Source organism: Fistularia commersonii, chromosome 1 (assembly GCF_037954325.1).
Source record: "Fistularia commersonii isolate RoL2024-O1a breed Wild chromosome 1, RoL_Fcom_v1.0, whole genome shotgun sequence".
In the NCBI taxonomy this organism is placed as follows: domain Eukaryota; kingdom Metazoa; phylum Chordata; class Actinopteri; order Syngnathiformes; family Fistulariidae; genus Fistularia; species Fistularia commersonii.
Genome location: NC_141284.1, coordinates 15,176,535 through 15,194,067, shown reverse-complemented (window position 1 = coordinate 15,194,067; position 17,533 = coordinate 15,176,535). Strand labels below are relative to the sequence as shown.

At 43.7% G+C, this 17,533-nt stretch overlaps 1 protein-coding gene across 1 annotated transcript; it reads right to left on the bottom strand.

Moving 5' to 3' along the window:
* Positions 1-2,193: 2,193 nt before the first annotated feature.
* prima1 (proline rich membrane anchor 1) lies at positions 2,194-14,531 on the bottom strand. Its single transcript, XM_086150158.1, has 4 exons — positions 13,729-14,531; positions 12,302-12,443; positions 9,898-10,030; positions 2,194-4,520 (listed from the first exon to the last, which is right to left on the bottom strand). Exons 1-4 carry the CDS (start codon positions 14,032-14,034, stop codon positions 4,421-4,423), a joined length of 681 nt encoding a protein of 226 aa, XP_086006284.1. The 5' UTR covers positions 14,035-14,531; the 3' UTR covers positions 2,194-4,420.
* Positions 14,532-17,533: the final 3,002 nt, after the last annotated feature.

Sequence of the window (17,533 nt, the reverse complement as noted above, 5' to 3'; positions counted from 1 at the left end):
GGAAAATGACATGACACGCATTAGCCGGCTCCCATCTGAGATCCCTATCAGACTGTCACTCATGATGCCTCTTGCCGTCAGAGCTCCAATCAATCAGGAGCCAATCCGACTTAGAGCAGCTTGGTAACCTGATAAGGTGGAGCCAGACACTGGATGTAAACAAGACTATTTTGGTTGAACCCCCCACCTCCACCCCAAAGTGGAGGCCGCCCCACAAGCTTCTCTACCCCCCTTCATCGACAGTAGCGAAACAGATTGGGCCATGCATATACCAACCAAATACAATTACCTTTGGCTTAATGTGGTTTGTTATGATTAAGCATTGTTGTGAGGTCTAACCACATTACCAAGAAGCTCTTGTCTGAGAATAACAGATGACATGACAGCAGGGCTAGAAAGCTAAACAGCACATTTATCTTTTTTTTTGATCTCCACTGCCGCACGGATTTCATTATCAAGCTTTAGGATTAATCAGATTTGATGATACGAATGTATTCTGTTCGCAGAAATCAGTTTATTGGACAAAAATAAGACAAATTGAATTTATTGTTTATATTTTTATGCAAGCCCCATTTTGAGAGGCGTGTGCCAAATGGGCTCTAATATTTGTCACACAATGTGACAAATGTGACAAAAACAGACACACACACACACACACACACACACACACACACACACACACAGTATCTCGTGACCCCAAAGGGAGCTGAATCAGGCAGCAGTGCCCCTTCTCATCAACCTCTAGTCTTGGCTCATCAAAGAGCCCCTCTCCTGCTGCGTGTCTGTGTGTGTAAGTGTGTATTACAGTGATGCTCGGCACAATTGTGTATGCGCATGTGCCCCTGCATGTGCACAGGTGTGTGTGTGTTTATTCAGGTCCCCCTTGCTCTGGGGTTGCATCTATCAGCCACTGCCACCGTTGTGATCGTTTGAACTCGCATCCCTTTTTGAAAGAACCCAGCTCATTAGCAGCAGCTTATGTAATCAGTGTCCCACAGGTATCTAGCACTTTCCCGGCCTCTGCCTGCCTGCTCGCCTGCCTGCTGCCTCCTGGAGGACCATACGGGAGCGCTGACCTGATGAGCAGGCAGCTGGAGGTACCCAGAGTAATTAATGCTGACCATAGGTCTCTCAGGCAAAGAGGGTGTGAGTGGGTCCTCAAAGATTGTGAAGGTCATCTTTGAAAGGAGTGTGTGTGATATTGCACATACACACAGACACAAGCACACACCAGTCATGGGCAAGTCCGCTGTGTCACCAGGTGTATGCATTAGTGACACTCCTTGATTAAAGATGAATCAGAGAGAGGCAGTCACACACACACACACACACACACACAAACACACACACACACACACTGACTGAAGCAGATCCAAATTGCCAGCACTTCTATTCAGAGTCCAAAAAGCAAGTGGCTATTCTATAAATATATATATATATATAGATGAATATATATATTTATATATATATTAGCATTAGACACCGTTGTAATAACTTCTGAGAGCCTTGTAAAGCCTGTTGAGACAGTGGCAATCTCTGGTCCTACCGCCTAGTGCTGTCACATTGCTTTTATTACAGTGAAATCCAGCGAGCCCTGGCTGGACAATGCATGAATGTTTAAATTGCTCCAAGTGTCCATTGGCATTACCATCAAGAGGCACATCTAAAGCAGGGATGGAAAAGAACTCTATGGTCCCTCATTCACATTATAATTCATTGACATTCCTCTTCAGTGCTTTTCTGAATCAGCATGTATTGTACAGCTTTACTTGTTTCGGATCAATAGGTGTAATGTGCCATGTTCAAAGTAATTCCAAAATAGTAGCATTCCTCTGCAAAACCTAGCATTTTGCAAGAACAACTTTGGCCGAATGACTGACCGAGCCCAGAGTTAGCACAACCTTCAAGCTTTCCTTTTTAGCATCATTAAGCCTCAAAGAGAGGCGCACAGTGCTAATAGCAGTTCATGAAAGATGCACTGTCTGAGACAAACTCGGAACATGCCCTACATCATAGGGTGCGCCCAAGAGACACATCCAGCACAGATCAGCCCAAGAAGTGAGCGACAGCGCTGTGCACACAGGATGGGAGCGAGCTGAATTCACAAATTCACTTTTTATTACCTCGGCACACACGGGTCAGTGTACCTGCTATAATATATTCTTCAAACACACAGAAAGCTGAGGTTCTATTGTTCTGTACACTTTTATTTACAACTGAAAAACTCGGCAGGATATCCACTTATGCACATCATTCTATCTGTTTGGTGTAATGCATAATTTGTGTGGGTACTATTGATAGCCATATATACAATCATGGCTTGTTCCATCAACATGACAACATTGACCTAATTCTAAATGGTAGCACATTGTTTTATCATGTATAAACATATGTTCTGTTACTCTGTACATGAATTAACAGTCCAGAAGGCAGATATTTAGATATCAATATTTACATTCATGCATCCATCATTTTGCTCATATAGGTACATGGTGGGGTATACTGTTAGCTAATACCTGTGCATGTTTAGATGCAAGCAAGCATGTTGATTATTATTCATTTTTTTCTACTTTTAAACAACTTTTTTATCCAATGCTTACACTTAACTGACATCAAGCAGAGTGGGCTGCACTCTGCACGCTCACTCTCTCTGTCGGTCTCTCTCTCTTACAAACATACACATGTGCATGCATGCGCACGCGTGTCCGCGCGCGCGCGCACACACACACACACACACACACAAACACACATATTTAATGTAAAAACCAAAAGATAAAGTAAGACAAAATGTGTAATGCTTGAGTTTAGTCCGGTTATGTTTTTTTTTTCTTTTCTCCAGCAGGGAAGTGTCGGATGTTTGTGACAGGACTAAGTAACACATCCCTGCTGGGGCTCTCCTCTCTGCAACCTGATCTCTGGCTATTGGCTATATCTACTGTCTCTCCAAAGTCACAAGGTCAGCTCTGGGCTCATATCCCCTGTTTCTATAGAGATAGACAAAGCTGTGCTTGACAGATGAGAAAAAAGAAGATTGTCAAATTCAAACAAAACATCTGAAGGCATCTGGCTGACCTCTGAGACACGAAAGTAAGAGCATTTTCCAGTCAACTTGTCAGCGCACATTTAACTTGTGGGGAAATTGTATTGAACGAAGATTGTCAAATTCAAATAAAACATCTGAAGGCATCTGGCTGACCTCCCAGACACGTAAGTGAAAGCATTTTCCAGTCAACTTGTCAGCGCACATTTAACTTGTGGGGATCTTGTATTGAATAAACACATTAGAAATGAGGACTGTCATATAATGTAATACAAAACTAATGGTCAAGAATAACACATTCACATAGCACATCATAGAGACCTGTGACTTTGAAGCTGAGGTCACAGATAAACAGCGTACAGCATATCAAACACTCAGAGACAAAACAACTGATACCAAAACTCTTTGCAGAGCAAGCGTGTTTTCTGCATCAGTGTCTCAACAAACTGACAGCAGGCTTAAAGCATCAGAGCATCACAAATGAATGATATGGTTTATGAATAATTCACTTAAAAACTGGACTATCAAGAAATAAAATAAATTCTTCAAGATTTGTCAAGATTTGAAGAATGTACAATACAGTTTTAAGTAGAAAAATAAAGGTAGATAATAAATAGAGAAAATAAATAGATGAATGACTTAAGTATATTACATCGAGCCTTGTTCTTTTTTTTTTTTTTTTTTTTTTTTTTTCATTTTCAGAATGGCTAAATAATCGTAATATCCCGTGTTGATGTCATCGCTCCTCTCTTGTTAAAATGGATTTCTTTAAATTGCATAGTCAGATGAATCCACATCTCAAAGCCAGGAATGACAGTCACATTATGTCTCTCACAAAGCATCTGTCTGAAAAATGGAGAACAAAAGATGGACAGTGTGAGGACTGGAATATAAAAATGTTGCATTCTCTGTAAAAACTGCATGCATGTTCTTTATTGTGTGTGATAGGCTGTCCTGTCTCACTGCCCGTGGGACTGCAGGGATGCTGTATTGTCTGTTGTTCCAATGCAGATGTCAAAAGTGCAAGAGGTCTGGATCTGCAGCAGACTGGCTGACTCTCTGCAGCCAATGGCCAACCAGGCTGTCAGCAACACTTGCTGTTACTAAGAGCATAATGTTCAGCCTGCTGTACCACTTTCAACACCGTGGGGGTTTCTGGATCCTTCTTCCTTCACATTTTCCTCCTTCCATCTTTTCACAGCTCATTTTGAGCTGCATGTGTCTTCAGTCCGGGCAACATGCCAAGCAAAAAGGGAAGGTTTTCCTTTGGCAGCCTCTGGTAAAAACCCTGTTGCATTTGGGGTGAGATGGGATCTTTTTTTTATTTGGGGTAAAGTGAGAGATAACTGATGTAATTTCCTGTGCCCACCAGGAGACAGTCTATACCACAGTGTTGTTAGTGCCCATGGCCTTCTTGGTACGGGTGCTCATGGCATATTCCCCACGACTTGTTCCATTCTCCTCTTTTCGAAGTGGTTTCCTGTGAATAAACATGTTCATAAAATGAGGATATGATGCTTGACAAGAGGGTTTTCACATCACATACACCCTCGGCTAAAGGCCATGTCATTAAACAGAGGTTCTAGACTGTTAACCTTTCTGTCGATTTTATTTCTCGGGCTGCTCGGGGTGGATGTGCCGGTCTCGGTCATCCTTTCTAATAAGCTCAATGTTCAAAGGTCACTTTTGCAAGGAGACAGGAGGGAAAGATACATTGCAACACAGGCAATAAGGCAATTACCTTCTCTGACTGGTAGATGCAATCTTTCCTCTAAGTAATGAGCGTACGAGTGCGGCTGTCAAAACAGCTCGGGAATAACATCAATACATAACCTCCTGCAAAATTCCCTCCCGACATTGGCGGCGACGTAATTCTCTGTCATTTCTGCAAGTATGCTCCGGCGCAAAATAAAGCCGTGACACATGATCCTCCACAGTGGCCTGTGAAGAGTAGTATCATTCAATACAGCCCTTTTCATGCACTCCTCAGTGCCTTTGTGGTTATTATATTTGTCCAGTGTACTGTGGCTTCTGCGCCGACCCCCTCAGCTGCTCTCCTCTGCTCTGGCTTATGTAACTCGGAGACAGATCTGAATACAGTTAGTACAGTCATTGTCCCACTCAACACTGTACTGTGCCTCTCCTTTACTGGCACCCTTGAGGACCCTTGAGCAACGTCTTAGCTCAGCGTCTCCTCCGCTCTGAAAGCCCTGGCTGGCTGGACAGTCCAACTCGGACAAACAGTTATTCTTGGTCCTGTCCGGCGATTTTGAACGTTACATTTTTTGGGGGTAATTGTGTCCGATGGATATGCAGTATTTTACGTCGGGCACTAACCTAGGCAATATTGAAGAGGCTAACATTGAAATATTCCGAACTGATTCTTTTGGAAAAGTACCGTTGATACTCGAAAAATATTTAACTCGATAAATTACAAGCTTCGACTTTTATTTGGATATCGGTGTAAGGTTTCAGAAAGCCATGTTTAGCCAAACACAGGCTCTGAATTAGAAAATAATATTTTCAGGCAATTGATTGAAATACTTTGTAGACAAAATGTAGGTGGATTATTTTTGTTTCTTTTTTCTTTTTTCTTATATATATATATTTCAAGTCGGTTCTTGATCATTTTACATGTTCATGCTGAAATATTTCCACAGAATTTATTGTTGATTTTTTGTTAATGTTTTGACAATACCAGGGTAATCTTATGGTCCTTTCTGGGTGATGCTTGAGTCGTTTCTTGCATGTTTTAATGTAATTCATTTGATTTTGCGGGATCCCATGTTAATTTACAGCTTTTTAGGTCATTCACATCTAATCTTATGGAATTTCTTACAGTTTTCAGGTCATCTCTTCGTGATGAGATCATCGTTTGCGGATCTTTTCGAAATACAGACCGATTTCCCAATATAGCCCTTAAATTTTGAGAACAATCAAATACATTTTCAGATATGAAAAAGAGAGTAAGTCAGTTGGCTGAAACTGTCAAACGGCAAGATCTTTTTCAGTCAATCATTTCTGTCTGTAAATGACAAATGTATGTGCCAACATTTTTCATATCTAGAGGAAATGCACCATACTATGTAATAATTGCCCAATGTCCAAGTAATGTATTAAGATGTTGTGCAATGGTGTCTATAGTACTGTTAGGCTCTGTCATGCCACTACACTTATTTACGTCAACAAACTATACAACCAGACATGACACGCATGCATAGAGTTTAAAACCTTGTTTGTTATTTCTCACATGATTATTTTTCTGTGATATGGGTATAATTATCAGTGTGTTATGGCGGCCAATAAAGTCAAGTTGTGACTTTTTGTGTAAAACCTTACACTGTACTCATGAGCGTGAACTTTGCTGATCGGCCCTTCTTTTTTACTTTCACTCCGATCTGATTTTGCCACACCTATTACATCGCCAGTGGTCCTTTAAGGGGCTACTGCCAGGCCTCACAACTGTTCCTGTCTGGGCTGTCGCTGCAATGTTGTGCATCTCCCCCTCTGTTTATCCTCACTTCACCTCCGGCGTTCATCAGAGCTCCCCAGGTCTCCCGCTAGGCGGAAAAACATTCCAGTTTTCCAAAATGGAGATACACACGAAAATAATACGTATATATAAATCGCACCACACGGATGAATCTGATCATTCTTTTGAACTATGATCTTCTTGATTCTACTGTGATGATCCAATGCTAAATAACTAATTATAGCCTCATTGCAAACCAATACATGATGTGCCAATTGTTGGAGCTAATGGCTTTCAAACAAGGCCGTAAACAAGATGCGAGTCTATGGCTATGGCTGCCTGTGGGAGGGTTTGCATGGCTCAGGACACCGGGGATATGCGTTGGCCATGTAGGACAGACGCCTGCTGCTGTGTCTCCGTGGTACCTGGGGAAAGCCTGAGAAAGGAAAGCGTGGAGCCCCCGGGGGTTGGAATCACATTCTACTCTGGGGGGAGATGATCGGCTGTCGATGAGGGACTTGGGATATACCAAAAGTTTTCTCGAGGGGACAACGCAGCTTTGTTTACAGCCAGTCTTGAAATTCTTTTGCTTGCAAAACAAAGTTGGCCAAGTCAGTATTCATATGACATCAAGCCATGCCCCTGTGCTTTACTAATGATTTAGAATTTTGAATACTTCGGACGGGTCAGACATTCATCTTTTGCAAAGGCCCGCTGCTTGAAACCGATGATCTCTGGTGTGCTGTGAGTTGATGTGGGCCTGTTTCTACGAGCCAGAATATTATCCAGAGTCACATTGACCATGTCACTCCTCGCCAACCACACCGGGCAGAGCATTTGGGCAAAATCGACCTCTAGACACGCCCTCAATAATACATGCAATGGTGTTGACACATGGCAGGTGGCAACACAACATTTCACAGGTTAGATGAATATTTTATAACAAAGCTGTGCAATCACAGCACACATTCCTATTTGAAGTTTGGGAAATGGATCGTGGTGAAATTAGGACATGTGTTAGGCTGTTTACAATAACTCCAAGCCATCTGAAAATTAGGGTAACATGCGATGGTTCAAAGAAAAAACATGAAAAAAAAACAGACTGCATAAATCGGTTACTTTTTCACAATTCTGGTGTAATAAATCAGGGGAGAGGAATAGTTTATCAGTAAACAGTACATTTTAACCATTTTTAGTGACACTGATTCCTAAGTTGACCGTATCCCCAGCTGGAGATTGTGACTACCCTGCATTGACCTTCGAGACGCCCACTTCTAATGTATTATCCATCTTTGGACAAACCTCCTGAAAGCCTAAAGTAACTGGGGGGAGGAAAAAAAGAGAAGCGTCTTGCTTCATTAGTCTCTTGGTTTGAGTTTTGTTTGTCTTGGTTTGTTGGATGGCTGGCAGCCTGGACTGCAGCATCATGTATTTTGCTTTGGATGTCACAGTTCCACTGAAAGCAGTGTCTGATCCTCTCCTTTATGATCACACACACCAGCCTCCCTATTGCCGTAAACTTCGAATAGAATTATACCGACGCGCCTCTTTTTTTCCAGGCCCCTTTGCCTCCGACAGATGAGTGGTAGACAAAGATTATAAAAAATAACAAAGGGCCAGGAGGGCTGGGACCCTCGTAGCCAGCTCCTCTGCTGTCTGTGGCGCTCAGGCTCTGGCCCTCAGCCAGCCTATTTTCATTGGGAAAGCCCGGAGCACTGAGGAGCTGCGAGGGCTATATATAACTGGCTGTGTTTTTCTCACTGACAAACCCTTGCTCACTTTGTTATTGACTAAGATGCTGAATAACTGCATTTTTTGCTTTGGTGGACAGCATTATATGTGTCCCTTTTTCCTCGCCCTTCCTCTCAGGGAACTACGGATGATTCGAGCGCCCGTGACAAATGTGAACAGAATCTTATTTTTCCTCGCACCGCTCTCCAGTTAGCTGGCGATAAATTAATGTCTAATGAGCCCAGGCTGAACCCGTGTATATGTCCCTTCTCATTCAAGTGGAGGGCGGCTTGGCGTGGCACAAAGTCTGCAGTCTCAAGCCCACAGAGCTTCAGGACACGACCCGCTTGCATGTATAAAAGATGTGGCCTGCGACTGAATGACTGCGCAAATTAATTCATAAATAATGACTTGGGTTTGGGGCTAGAGCCCATATTGCAACAACACTTTCCTACCACTGCTGCATTAAAAAAGCTGCCCTTTGGCTACACAGGGGCTGGAGAATTGCCATAATGAATTCCTGAGCCAACCACCCATTACTTCCGCTGCCTGACTTTGCCTATTTGTTGTTTAAAGAAAGGAGAAATTGAGTTCTGCTGAGGAAAGCCATATCTGGCAGGCTTAATATAGTTCCGTAAAATCATGGATGATACTAAGTCTATTTAAACACTCACACAGGAATAAAACAGAAGCCTCTTACTGAGCACATTCTCTTAAGGTTGTGTTTGAGTCAGTGTTTATGCCATCTTTTGTAGAGTGTGTAAATATGTCAGGATGATGTATGAATGTGAAGAGGGAGTGTGTTTTATGCATGGGAGTACATGTGTATTCTGTCCCCCCCCCCGACCCTTTGCTGGTGCAGTGCTTTGCACAATGTGACATACAGTGTGTGTGTTTGTCAGTGTTGAATGTCTGCAGACACGTACGTCTATATCCAAATGCGTGTACGACACCGCGTTGCATGAATGTCACACGCAGAATTGGGTCTGGGTTATGCTGCAGGCAAAAGCCTCATACAACCTTTGTCTCTAATGAGCCGAAGGAAGGAAAGAATTCCAGTTGCAACGGCAGCATCTCGGGGTCCTTCTTGCTCTCACGTCCATGAATCCGGCTGACCCCCCCCCCCCCCGGGAGACTTTATACACTTATGCAAATTAAAATCAACACCGCAGTGCAAAGTCAGGTCATTACATACGACAAGAAATTAACTTGGCACGTGACACGCGGTCATTGATCTTCCTAAGTGACGTTTAGAACCCATTCCATTATCTAACCTCTGACCTCAGTGTGACCCGGCAGCACGATGACGGGGTCAATGGAGCCTCCTGCGTCACCCAAACACGAAAGAGAAGGATGTAGATGCCTCCTGCGAGTCACATAGGTTCACAAAAACTTCTCTTGGTATGTGACTAATAACTGATGTGTTTATGTAGATTCTGATGGTTGTGCTCTCAGGTATAACGATATATCAAGCTACTCTCCATTCTACACCTTTATTTTTGTATGCACCTTCTGTTTATTTATTTTTTTATTTTTCTATCAAGTTCATCCTCCGGCCAAATTGTCTTCGGGTTGGGGTACTCGAGGAAAAAAATTCGACATCGCGGAGATGCTGAAGAAACGCAACATCTAAAAGAGGAAAGTGTTATCCAACCTCTTGATGGCCTTGTAGCAGATGATTATAGCTGAGAGTAGGAAGACGACAGAGGCACAGCCCACTGTTCCCAGCACAACGATGTCCATCTCCATCCACCAGGGCCGCAACAAGGGCACCATGGGCTTGGCCACTTCAGAGAGGAGAGAGCAGAAGGAGGAGGAAGAGATATGCACATCAAGAAGAGCAGACTGAGGAGGATGTTTAAACTTATCACATTGGCCTGATACACATGTCATGACACTGACATGAGAAGGTTTTCCCTGAAACCTATCTATCTATCTATCTATCTATCTATCTATCTATCTATCTATCTATCTATCTATCTATCTATCTATCTATCTATCTATCTATCTATCTATCTATCTATCTATCCATCCATCCATCCATCCATCCATCCATCCATCCATCCATCCATCCAGCCATCTATCTATCTATCTATATCTTTTTTCCCTCCATCACAACTCGTATCACTAGGTAGCACACCGTGTCATAAGACACTGGGAATGTTAAAGCTCTACTTAGAAAAACATCTGTTTTTATCCTGCATTTTGTCAATGGCTGGCAGATTTAATTCAGTCAGTGGTCAGAATCTCCTTGCTTGAGATAAAGCGCATTTCATTGAGGGAACTTTGGAATCCATTTTTAACACTCAGTCATTTACTTTTGTGATGATTTCTCACATTTTCAGACTTGAACAGATAAGGTCTCAGTCATTGTCCCAGTTTTCTCTGCTAGCTTTACATATTCATTGAATTTTAAACACTTGGGTTTAAAGCCAAATTTCAACTTTAACAGTTTGGCAAATTGGGCCAGGGAGGGAATTGGATGATTATTATGTGATTATGTATATTAAATAGAAAAAATGGAAAATGTGAAATTAAGGTGAATAATTCATGATGTCTCTTTAGTATGGTTGCGAACCTTTCTTTGCAGAATTTGAGAGGAATAAAAGGGTGTGTTTCTCAGATTTTATACAGCCGCTCCGAGGCATTTAACGGCGTAATTTAGGAAGCGTGCATTCAGATAAAAAGCGTACTTTCTGACCCACCTGGGCCTACAGTCAGATGGTTGTGGCAGCATTTACCCGGTGAGCTTGACAACAGGCCTGGCAGCTTTTATAGCTCACCATGTTGCTCATGTGGTGAGGAAAAAAAGAGCTCCTTTTAAATTGACCAGACGAAAGAAATCAATTGATTGATTAAAAGCTACCATCTTTGGGAGTTTTATAATTAAACACTCCTACCCATTCTTGATATTAAGGGCTGGGGGGGGGGGGGGGGGGGGGGATGATGCTAAGGTGTCACTGTAATAACTCACAATGGCTGCCTCAGCAGCAACGTCTGACCCATATTTTAGCACACTATTCATTAAGGTCAGACCTGGGCATTTCATAGCCCAGGGGCCAATTGTGGCCCTTTGACAGCAATCACCGGCCTGCGTGAGGTCAATCACAACATGAACGAAAAAAAAAAAATTCTGTTCATATCATGCAAGTGTGTTGCTTTTCTGTTATTGTTGGTTGGACCCTCCGACACCGTTCAGGTTTATCATACGGCCCTGGGTAAAAATGAATTGCCAACCCCTGATTAAGATGCTTGAGATGACACACAAATCATATCATGTTTCAGCGAGCAGCCCGGTGAAATATGTTCGCCTATCTGTCAATGAATTGACCGTTTCAGACTAGGACCAAAGATGGAGTGTCTGCTGCAACAGGCGGTGCAACCACACACATGCATTCACATATACAGGCATACACACATGCACACACTTTGCCATGATATGCTGATGATTTATTGTTTTGTTTTTTTCATCTGCCAATGTGGCTTCACCGTGGACAGTAAAATAAGAAATTCATTGTACAGGGAAACGTGTCTCCAGACTGTGCATATGACAATGAACAATTTGACTGTTGAATCTTGAAAAAGCTTCTAGCTGGACCTCAAAAATGAAAGCTCGAACAACCAGGCCGGTTCATTAGCCTCTTATCGCTATCAAATTAAAGCTAATTTAATTAACTCATCTGTGTTTTAATCAGCGGTCCTCCGGGGGAAACCCTAGCGCTGAACGTCAGAGCTTGGCAGCCCAGCAGGCGTGGATTTCACAAGCAGCTGGGTTCTCCCCAAAGTCAGACCCCACATAAATTACTCCTGTGTTCAGCTGTCAACATCCTGCTGGCTCTATCACATGCACGGACTGACACGTGCACAACTGCGTTTAGTCTCCAAGGGTTGATGCTAGATCCCCCCTCCCTGTGCACAAAAGGAAACACTTCACATCAAAACCATTTCTTCATACCAGCCAGTCGCTTGACATTTGCTTGGAGTGTGATCCGACAGACAGCTTTTTTTTTTTCTCGTGACGGGTGTGAGACCCCCCGATCCGGTGCTCAGATTCTTACCTGTGGTGCCCAGTAGCCGTGGCGGCGGCGGTGGGGGTGGCGGCGGGGGAAGGGGAGGGTATCTTCTACAGTGGCATGCCAGCTGGCACTGTTCACTAACTTTCTCTGCCACAGTCCGCGAGCATGACCTCTGGAGCTCTCCCTTGTGGCGAGGGGGACAGAAAGCAGAGGCATTAACACGACCGAGCTGCTGCTCTTCAACGCATTACTCACAAGCACCATCAGAATAAGCGCTGTGCATCACAAATGGAAATGCTTGAACTCAGCAGCCTCTTAGTCAGTAGAACTGTGGATTTCCTCTCAGCATTTAAAAAAATATGTATATGTGTCCTGCACTCGGGGTCGCGGGGGATGTCGGAGCCTATCCCAGCTGTCATAGGGTGAGAGGTGGGATACACCCTGGACTGGTCGCCAGTCAATCACAGGGCCGCATATATGGAGAGACAACCATTCACTCACTCATTCGGGGCAATTTTCCCCATTTTTTTCCAATTAACCTGCTGCATATTTTCCAACTGTGGAAGGAAACCGGAGAACTCCCACGCAGACATGGGGAGAACATGCAAACTCCACACGGAAAGGTCCCCTTGTCGGAATCTAACCAAGGCCCTTCGTGTTGTGAGGCCGAATTGCTAACCACTGTGTCGCTGTGCCGCCCACACACACACACAGACACACACACATACACACACAGATATATGTGTGTATATATGCACAGCTCTGGTGTTGTTGTCATTGGGCTGCTTTGCATGTAGTTCATGGAGAATAGTATCACATCCGTGACAGCAGCCTGCTCCCTGTAAGAAACCACCCACCGACAGAGTGGGCAGCAGGCTGCCCCGAGGAGTGTGTGTACGTGAGTGCGTGTGTGCATGTGTGTGTGTGTGCACGCGTAGGTGGACTTGGAAACTCAAGCAGATCACATTACACATGAACCCTGGTAACACTGCGTGCATGTGAACAAAACAGCTCACTACTATCTGTGGGCAGCGGCACGGGGCAGAGGTTAGAATACTCATCTCTAACATATGCCTGCTGCAGGGATCCTAGTGGGATAACTGATACTGTTATCACAAAAACACAGTTGGTTACTCTGTTTTCTCGCTTCATGAGAGCTGAGTGTGCATGTGTGTGTGTGTGTGTGTGTTGGTGTGTATTCCTCATGGCTTCCAGGAAACTACACATGCATGTCTGCCAGCATTTCCCCAACACAGGTGTGAACTGCTGACCTCAACATCACCAAGGATACATCACCCCGACATATTGCTGTGATGTATATATATTTATATACATACACATATGTATGTATATATTGGTATATGTCACAAGTTACTATCAAGGCTTGTTTACTTCACAGTTGGGAGTCAAACGCGTTCCCTCTCCTCAAGCGTAAAATGACAAGTGGCGCGCCGTAGCGTGATCCTTACCTGGCATGAGAGTAAGAGCAGCGAGAGAAGGCAATGACCGTAGAAAAAGGGCCAGAAACTTAAAGTAAATGGCATCAGTTCTTGGACCAGCATTCCTCCTGCGCTGTTCTCGAAGATACTAGGCAGCGTTTCCAGCAGACGGATACGGTATGCATAGGCTTCAAATGTTTGGGAAATAACCATCCACCCTGTCCGGTTCGGCGGCGAGATCTGTGACAGGCGTCTCCGGGAACACTTCACGCCACGATCATTTTCCTCTTGAGATCCCGTTGTCGATAGCATAGGACAGTAAAAATCTCGATTCATCTACATCTCGAAAAGAAGTTTCTTGTTATTTTTTTTTTTTTTTTTTTAGGTTTTCTTTTCTTATCGGCACTCGGATGGGCGACCCGAATCACGCCGCTACTCCGCGTAATGTGAGGGCGGTGGACGGCCCGAACCTTTACATCCCTCCTCGGCTGCGAGCATGAGTGCGAATCGGCCACTCAAGCCATCGAAGTTGAAGAAAGACAGAAAGAAAGAAAAAAGAAAAAAGAAAAGAGAGATCCTCAGGAATATCGCGGATTCGTGGCGGCGGGCTGACACATCCCCTCAACTTATCTAGGCTGAATGCTGGATGGGCGAGTCCGGAGGGTTAAACCGATGCATCCCCCGTCCGTGCCAAAACACAGCGGGCTGCTTTATACCGGAGCATCACCGCCGCGCACAGCCTGCCAGCGTGTGCTCGCACACATTCACCCTCATCTCCTAAAAAGTCCCCCCCCCTCCTCCCTCCCCACTTCCACTCACCCAACCGCCCCCTCCTCCCTTCCGCCATCCTCTTCAAAGAAAAAAAAAAAAACCTCAGAGGATACGCGTATGAGGGCGTCGCTGGTGTCGACTCTGTTTTGTTTGCTGTTTGTGTTTTTTTTGTTTTTTTTTGGTGGTGCTGGTGGTGTGAGGGGGGTCCACGCAGAGAGTATAGCCCACAGTCAAGAGGAGGGAGTGTGTGTGTGTGTGTGTGTGTGTGCGCGCAAGGCGCCCACCGACTGAAAACATTGCTTTACCCTTGTTGGATGCGCTGCGCGCTGCCTGAACTCTGTGATGTCCCGAAGTAGGTTGCGATAAACAGCTGTGATGTAACCCGGCATTTACCGCTAATGTTGAAAGACATCTATAAGATATTTATAGGGCATTTTATTTTTAAAACAAAGTGAGTTTTTTTGGGGGAAAAAAAAAAGACTACCATTGTTGTTTTGGGAGGTGATGCAGTGCAGGATATTAAACTTGAATGCAACGGGTAGTTGTTGTATATGTGTGTGTGTGTGTGTGTGTGTTTAATTTTATTTTTAAGAGAAGAGAGTTGCATAATAATGTTGGGTGGTCCTCACAAGGCACGGTTATGAAATTACCCCACAGCCCACAGCAATGCACATAGTAGGAGGACGTGACATTCACTGTGAGCTGACAGTGAGAATAAAACCTTGGTGTCACTGAAGTACACAGAAGCCTGGAGGAACACGAGTTTGATGGATTCTTTTGGGATCACTTTGGATGCTCGAGTAATTATTGGACACTTCCAAAGGTACCCATGAGAAGATAGGGAAAGTACAAGTATTTTAAGGTGAAACCATTCCTCACGGGAATATAAAGTGTGCAAAAACACTGGATAAAGTGGAAAACTAATTTGAGATTAGCTGTGAGTTGTTTCTCTTCCAGAAGACATGGAATCAGGTTTTTTTTTTTTTTTTTTTTTAAGAGCCTGTGGTGGTGATGTTTCACTGCAGTGCAACTTTTTGACTGAAACTGCACTCCTTAGATGAAGCCGTGCAACTCAGACCTGCTCTGAGCATCTGTGCCGACAGCATCTGTGACTCCTTTCTATGTTGAGAAACCTTATATTTTCATTGCTAATAAGGTTTATTGAAATCCAAATCTGACCCACGGCTTGCGGGACTCGGCTTGTGTGTCAAACTCTTCCTTGTGATGTCAGTAACAGATGCTTAAGACAACGGTATGCGGCGGCTAATTTAAAGCAGCACACACACACACACACACACACACACGTCCAAATCACTGACTTCAAATCACTTTCGACATGAGGGGTAAACGTGTCTGCAGCTCGTGTTGCGGCTTTGCCTTTCTCATGTCTCGGGCTCATCGAAACACCTCTTCGCAGTCCGTAATGGGATGACTTCATGCACCAGAGCGCCGGATGACCTTTTGGAGTGGAAAAAACTACACCGCTGCTGTCCAATTCGATTTAAGAATATACAATTCAGATATTTTACAGAGTTTCTGAAGTGTAGAAACTGAGATTCGGCATACAGCCTGCCCACTGGTTCAGCGCATCCATCCTCTCCAACAGTCAGTCCTGGTATCGATTATCTGACAAGGGAGGAGCACCACATCCTCCTGGTTCCTTCCTGCTGCCTCACCTCATTCCAACAACAAGCAATCTGCAACAACATATCACAAGCCTTCTTAAAGTCTGATAAGAAAAAAACTTCCTAATAGGATTGCTCTGGCCTTTCGGTGACATCACTGTTGCCAGGATGCGTCATAACCCTTTCAACCCTGGCAAATGCTTAAATTGTAAAAAAAAAAAAAAAAAAAGAAGAAATAAAATAAAACATCAGTTTAATGTCAAATCAAAACCTTTTCAAAAACCTTCAACTAAGGAAACGTTAATGTTTGGAGGAAATTGAATCAAATGTTTACATCCTTTTCAAATCCAGAGCCAAGCTGAGCTGGGTCACAGTGGGGGTTTGTTGCCATCTAGTGTCAAATGGTGGCACTTGACACCAAGGTCCTGGAAATAAAACCACACATTTTAAATACAGTAAAAATATTGTAAAAACACTTTTAGTATTTAGTATTCCCTCCCTCTGGTTGTTTTCTGTCTTGCTTTCTCTATTCCTAAAGCTCCTGTCTTCTGCGCTTCCGGGCTAGTGTTCCATGCTCCGCATCTGTCCTTTGTTTCAGACAGTCAAAGGGTTTGGGGTATTAATATCATTCTTGAAAACTACAGTGTTTCATTAAAGATAAATAAAAGAAAAATGTCTGAAAACGGCCTTGGGTTTAAGGTACATTCGCGAAGCACCTTGATATTTTACTTGGAGAACTGGACATTTCTAGCACGGGCGCGTCGACGTGGTCTCCTGTTACATCGCGGCGTGACATGATATGTTCGGTTCGAGATAAAGTTGAGAGAAAGAAGGACTTCTTTTAACCGAGTCTAATTTTTTTCATGTAACTTTTGTGTTGCCGATATGACACGTCAATATGTTTGCAGAATCTTGATTCGTATTCCTACTGTAATACACTGAGAACGTTGGACAACTTTCCATTCATTTGAATACATCTTTGAGCTCATCTCAATTTTTAACTTTTACTCCCCCTCCACTGCCTTTCCTTTATCTGGGCAGCCTCTTGGGTTGTGATAATACGTAATTTCCTCCCCGGGGGATCAATGAACTGGATCTTATCTCTGCTATTTTTGTGCACAGAAGTTCAAGCAACAGAAATAAGTAGTTATACACGTCGAAGCAGCGCCGATCAATGGATGGGCCTCCTTTTTTTCCCCGTAGATGCTGCACAGATCCTCGAATTTTCCTAAACAGATTACTCTTACAGCAGCAACATGATGAGTGTTCAAGATAATCATGCAAGACTCCGGCTGCTGCCTATTTGTATTTGTGTCAAATATGAGTGGTGTTCTGGAAACTTGTCTGTATTTGTAAACGAGACTATCCGTCTATGCCCGTTGGATTATGTAGTGAATAGACTTCCTGCGGGACCCCCTGCCGGGTTATTGGTGACTATA

What these genes read in the sequence shown, in the direction of transcription:
- prima1 (XM_086150158.1), bottom strand. Translation starts at nt 14,034, where the DNA reads ATGAATCGAGATTTTTACTGTCCTATGCTATCGACAACGGGATCTCAA. An exon ending in TGCTCTTACTCTCATGCCAG is followed by an intron (nt 12,444 to 13,728) that starts GTAAGGATCACG and finishes CCTCGCCACAAG; the next exon opens with GGAGAGCTCCAGAGGTCATG. An exon ending in TGCTACAAGGCCATCAAGAG is followed by an intron (nt 4,521 to 9,897) that starts GTTGGATAACAC and finishes GTTTATTCACAG; the next exon opens with GAAACCACTTCGAAAAGAGG.